This window comes from Chinchilla lanigera, unplaced genomic scaffold, assembly GCF_000276665.1.
Source record: "Chinchilla lanigera isolate Chin_1 unplaced genomic scaffold, ChiLan1.0 scaffold00081, whole genome shotgun sequence".
Lineage (NCBI taxonomy): Eukaryota > Metazoa > Chordata > Mammalia > Rodentia > Chinchillidae > Chinchilla > Chinchilla lanigera.
In genome coordinates this window covers 7,378,585-7,384,603 of record NW_004955482.1, presented here as the reverse complement: position 1 = coordinate 7,384,603, position 6,019 = coordinate 7,378,585, and the positions used below count along the sequence as shown (strand labels likewise).

General features: G+C 46.4%; 2 protein-coding genes across 7 annotated transcripts in view; one reads left to right on the top strand and one right to left on the bottom strand.

The window, feature by feature from the left end:
* Fam216a (family with sequence similarity 216, member A) overlaps window positions 1-573 on the bottom strand; it is a 12,311-nt gene extending 11,738 nt beyond the window's left edge. For 4 of the 6 annotated variants that reach the window (XM_005403144.2, XM_005403146.2, XM_005403145.2 and 1 more), the window contains exon 1: window positions 28-454. In XM_005403144.2, the coding sequence (XP_005403201.1) occupies window positions 28-122 (95 nt within the window). In that variant the 5' untranslated portion in view covers window positions 123-454. The other 2 variants (XM_005403148.1, XM_005403149.1) reach the window with 1 other exon arrangement.
* Window positions 574-652: 79 nt separating this feature from the next.
* The window catches only part of Gpn3 (GPN-loop GTPase 3), a 16,952-nt gene continuing 11,585 nt past the window's right edge, over window positions 653-6,019 (top strand). The window contains exons 1-2 of the mRNA XM_005403151.2: window positions 653-862; window positions 3,943-4,051. Coding sequence (XP_005403208.1) covers window positions 752-862; window positions 3,943-4,051 — 220 coding nt within the window. The 5' untranslated portion in view covers window positions 653-751. The remainder of the gene's footprint in view (window positions 863-3,942; window positions 4,052-6,019) is intronic.

The following is a 6,019-nucleotide window of genomic DNA, read 5'->3' as shown; positions in this document are numbered from 1 at the left end:
CCCCACCCTCAGGGGCCCCGGCCTCACCCGCCGCCGCGGCCGCCCTCGTCCCCAGCCACTGCGGGAGGCTCCGCGAAAGAGCTGCTCTCGGTCCAGTCGGACCCAGGACCCCGGCCCGGCATCTCCCCGGCGCCCCGACGCGAGCTGTGTGCGCGAGAAGCGCTCGCTGCTCTCCCCCGTCAGCACGCGTGCGTCAGGCGGGGGGCTGCGGGGCGAAGAGCGGCGACGCCGGACACTGCCCGAGCCGCTTCGGGAGCGCGAGGCGGGCAGATGCACGACCCCGGGGCGCCGGGTGGGGGAGGGGCGGCGTCCGTCGGCTGATTGGGTCTGCACGGTGGAGGGGATCTTTGTGGAAGAGACGTGTCACGGAAAGCAAAGATACATGCTCCCCAAAACGAAAGGTGCCTGCCACCTCAGTATTCCAGACTCTCAGCAAATTGCATATCTTGAGTGTCAACATACAAGTCAAGCATCAGTATGCAAATCAAGGACCAAAGCACCAGGCGGAGAACCGTTGACGTTGACTGTTATCACCTAGGCAACCAGCTCCGGCCCTTTACATCAACTGCTGATTACCGGCAACTACTTTTGCGCACGCGCAAATCCTTCCCACCAGTCCGTCGTTTCTACAGGACCCGTTTCTGACTTGATTTGGCCCGAGGAACGCTCCGTACTTAGGGGTGTGGCACAACGGGAGACGTAAAAGGAATTTGTGTTGCGATTGGCTCACCCTTCCTATTCCCGGAATTCGATGGGGTTCGCACGCAGGCCAAAGGAAGTGCGGCTGACGTCCTCGCCAACTTGGATAGCGAACATGCCCCGGTATGCGCAGCTGGTCATGGGCCCCGCCGGCAGCGGGAAGGTGAGGAGAGAAAAGTCGCAGTGTTAAGCAGGGAATTCAGGTCTTGAGAGGGACGGCTGTGGGTATGTGTATTGGGGTCCCTGAGATTTTGGGCCAACTCACTTCTGCACTCCGTGCTCCTTTTTCGCTCGGAAGAGTGATGATAACATCTTTTGTTACTGAACTAAAATTTATTTACACAACTACCCTGTGAGATAGGCCTCATTATTCTCATTTTACAGGTAGAGGAAAATGAGATGCAAAAAGAAAGGATTAAGTTTTTGCCCAAGATCGCACGCTAGGGAGTTACGGCCGAAATTTGAGTCAAGTTTTGGCTAATTCTGGCCTTATTTTGTGCCCAGAAGGCTAAGGTGGAGCCCTGTCCTTTACTGTTCTCAGAGATTAGGACATAGACTCTTGGCATTTGAGGTGATACTAGGTGGTACACGGAGCCGACACTAGAGATCATTGGGTGGTATATGGAGAAAGTTGCTCACTTTTCAACTCTCAGTTCTTGACTTTGTAGTGAGGTGATACTTGTTTGATTCTAGTGTATCCTCAACATTTCTTTAATTTCCAAGTCTTTTTCAGAGAGCAAATTTTAGACTCAGGGCTCTTAATGGGAAACTGTTTTTAGTTAGGATTAAAAGCTTAATCATAGCTAGCCGTTTAAAAGTTCCTAGGTGGCACACGCCTGTAATCCCAACTACTCTAGAAGCGAATGCAGGATTGCAAGTTCAAAGCCAGCCTGAACAATTGAACAAGACCTTATTGCAAAACAAAATACAACAAAGCGCCTAGGGAGTTAACTCAGCACTCCTGGGTTTTTTGTTGTTGTTGTTTTTGTTGTTGTTTTGAGGCAGGGTCTCACTATGTAGTTCAGGCTGGGTGTGAACTCTACATGTAGACCCAGGCTGGCCTCACACTCACAAAGAGCCTCCTGCCTCAGCCTTCTGAACGCTGGGACTACAGGCATGCACCACCACTCCCAGCCAAGTACTCCTGGTTTCAGTCCCTAGTACCACACACATGCACAAGCACGCACACACACACACAAAGTCAGTTGGAAAGTTGTGTACAACTTTATGATTACCTTCATATTATGATAAATTAATCATTTATAGTTCTGTATGTAGTAGTGATAGTTTCTTTTGTAAACATACTAAGGAATAATGTTAGAAGCACTCATATACTGTAGAAACAGTGAACGATCAAATCACGGAAGTGTGGGAAAAACGAGTCTGTGGATGTGTTCTGTGGCATCAGTCTTCAACAAACATATTCTGAGCCACTGACATATTGTGGACTCAGGAGACATACATATGACTAAGTGGCCCTTACCTCTGCAGAACCTGTGTCTGAGAAGATAGGTGATTTTTCTGTTAAGATACGGAATGATGCCTAGAGATGGCATCCAAAATAGAATGAGCCGGGTGTGGTGGCGCACACCTGTAATCCCAGCACTCGGGAGGCTGAGGCAGGAGGATCATTGCAAGCTTGAGACCAGCCTGAGCTACAAACTGAGTTCAAGACCAGCCTGAACTGCATAATGAGACCCTGTCTCAAAAAGACAAAAAAAAAAAAGAATGGTTATGTGTAATGGAGAGAAGCATGCTGGAAGTTACTCTGTATTCCAGATTAATTTTTGGACTGATTGTGTTAAAAAGTATCTCTCTATAAATTTTCGATGCTTACTATCAAAAACACTCATTGAGCATGTTCTTTATGTCAAGTGCTGATTTAGCTCTAGCGATTGTATAGTGAACAAAACAAAACTAAATTTTCTATCCTTGTGGAGCTTACATTTAAACATAGTAAATCAATCAGATAGAGGGGCTGGGGATTTAGCTCAGCGGCACAGCGCCTGCCTGGCAAGCGCAAGGTCCTGAGTTCGATTCCCGGTACCAGAAAAAAAAAACCACCAACAACAACAAAAAAATCAGATAGAAATAATTGTCAAGCATTTATTATGTAACAGGTACTGTGCTGGTCCTTGGGCTTACAAAACTGAATGAAACTTAAAGTTCTCATCACAAATTTAAAAAAAAAACAACTGAATGAGAGGGCCAGGGATATATAGCTCAGTGGCACAGCACCTGCCTGGCCAGCATGAGGTCCTGAGTTTGATTCCTGGTACAAAAAAAAAAAAAAAACCAAACTGAATGAGAAGCTGGGCAGGCCTGTAATCTCAGCACTCTGGGAAGCTGAGGCTGGAGCACCCCAAGTTCAAGGGATTAGCAAGAAGACCTTGCCTCAAAAGAAAAAAAAATTTTTTTTCTATAAAGTACTAAGAATGTGGCTCAATACAAAGTCCATGGCTTCCATCCCTCTATTGGAAGAATAAAAGAAAGAAAAAAAAAAGAATGAAGTAACAGCTCTGTCTTTAAATAGAGTGGGACAGAAAAGGAGCCTAGAAATTTAATATGGTGTGGTAAGGAATACTTGAAGAATAAAGCCCTCCCTAAAGCAAAAGTGACAAGCTGATAACCCACCTGCAGGCTTTTATTGACCTTGGTGCTTCCTCTTTGGAATGCTGTTTTCCTAGGTTGACAGGCACATTCCCATGTGCTTAGATACCCACTACTCAGAGACATCACTCTGACCCTCCTACCTAAAGCTTTGTTTGGACCTGCAAGTCCTAGTAGAAATACTATGTGTTAGTTGCTGCACTGTGTAACCAAAAATCTTTCCTTTTTTTTTCTTTTGATGCTAGGGATCAAATCTAGGGCTTTTGCTTCTAAAGCATGAGCCCTACATCTGAGCTACATTTCCAACCCCAGAAATCTTCCCTTTAAATTCCCCTTGTTGCGTGTTAGAGCAGTAAGGAGCCTTAATGATCATAGAAGACATCCCAGTTAAAGTGGAAATTGAAGGGCAGAGAGGAGAAGCAGTTCCCTCAGCTTTTCCTGTGAGTTCAAGGCAGGTCTGGAGCTGCAGGCCAGGCAGTGTCTTGGCCTCATTTTTAGCCAGCCTCTTGGTTATGAAGGCAGAGGTTTGGCTTCAGTGAATACTGCTGCAAGGAACGTGGAGACCCTGTCTAGGGGCACAGAGGATATCACTACAGTGCTTATTCTAACTCCTCATGCCTTGGGACATTACAGAGCACCTACTGCGCCACCATGGTCCAGCACTGCGAAGCCCTCAACCGCTCTGTCCAGGTGGTGAACCTAGATCCAGCAGCAGAACACTTCAACTACCCTGTGATGGCTGGTAAGTGCTGGCAGAGCCTGCCCTTCCTTCAGGAATGGCAAGGGTGGGGAAAGCGGGGAGTGCTGGCTCCTTGGCATAGAGACTGAAACACTACAGAACTATTATACTCGCGTCCCCTGATTCATGGTGAACAGCATGAGGCTGAAAGTCATTCGGTGCCATATTCATGGTGATGTGTGACAGTATCTTTTCTTAGGTTTTGATGAAGGATTTACAGTGAGTGGACTCCTCCCCCACCTCTCTTCCCATCTGCCCCTTTCTTTCTTAGTCCTACTGTAGTACATTGATACTTTTTTTTAAAACGTTGGTGCCAGGAGTCAAACTCAGGACATTGTGCTTGCAGGCAGGTGCTGTGCCACCGAGCTATATCCCCAGCTGTAGTAAATCTATACTAAAGCTAATGTGTTTGCTGCACACAGTAGATACTCAAGCTAGCTTAAGTAAAAAAGAATACGGCTAAGTAGAAACTACTTACATACCAAAGATACAACATTCGGGTCAGTTGTACCTAGATATATAAAGGCCAGGGTCTAGATGAGTTTATGCAGGAGAGGAGTGTGGTTAGAGAAAAGGACCCAAGACTGAGCCTTAAAGTTGTCTCTTCTTCAGAGGTCTGGTAGAGGAGTGGCTTCAGGAAAGAAGGAGGAAAATATACCTTCACAAATGCCAGGAGAGGCCAGGTGGGGCAGGGGCATGCCTGTAGTCCCAGGTCCTCAGGAGGCTGAGACAATATAGTGAGACTGCTTCAAACAAAAAGGGGAATGAAACTGAAGATGCCAAAGAGATTGGAAATAACCTCAAGAGCAAGGAGGGCAAGGAGACCCAAACGAGGAGGGTTGTGCCTTTGCCAGCAGTGGGCTGCTGCTTCCTAGTGATGTTGGTAGTGAGAGAATGAAAAGTTCTCTTTGGTTGACTTCTGGTTTCTGATAATGAGGTGTGGTTCTTATCTCAGAGTAGGCGGGTTCGGGAGAGCAAACTGAAAGAAGAGGAGAGATGTGAAACAGAAGGCTTACTAGAGCCAAAAGCTGCGGTACACGCCCGTAGGCCTACCACTAGGTGGGCTGGAACAGAAGGGTCTCTACCAGCCTGGGAAGATTTACTGAATGAACTCAGAGCCTCTCACAAAACCCAAGAACAAGATTTTATGAGCATCTAGACTCCAAAACACAAAAACTAGTAGGAAGCAAGGCCCACTTTCTGTGTATCTCTGCACTTCTCTCTCCCTGTGGACGAACTTTCTTGCTCTAGGATGTGTGTGGCCAGCTATGGTACCCAAGTTTACATTATTTTCTGGTTGATGTGTTTTCACTGATTGACTAGTGTCCATCATCCTTTAGAAGACCGATTTTATTGTGCCCCCCCCCATTAGGATCGTTATTTATCCTTGGGGGAGGGGTAGGAATAGAATATCAATGTAAATACACCTATGAATGAAGCCCAGTTCCCAATAATAGACATTACAGATTTGGGCAGAAAAGTAAATAAAAATCTAAGGTAGAGCCAGGCATGGGTTGTCCTCTCAGCTAACCTGGAGGCTGAAGCCAGAGGATCACAAATTTGAGTCTAGGCTGGGCAGCTTAGTGAGGCCATGTCTCAAATTTAAAATGGGCTGGAGATGCAGCTCAGTGGTAGAGCACTTCCCTAGCAGCCGTGAGCCCCTGGGTCCAATACCCCGTACCAAAACAAAACAAAACCTAAGGTCTAAATACTGATTTCCAAAAATGTGTAAGAGAACTGTACATGTTCCAGAATTTTTAAGCCCTTCCTGTAGTCAATTTATGTTAATTTTCATCTTTCTACCCCAGAATATATGATTCCCACCTCACTTCCCATCTTATAAAAGGGAAAGTGAGGCTCAAGAGGTTAAGTAGCTTCCCTAGGGTCATCATGTTAAAAGGTAATTTGCATTGTTTTTACCTTTTTTTTGGTACTGGGAATGGAACTCAGGACCTTGTGCTTGCTAGGCAG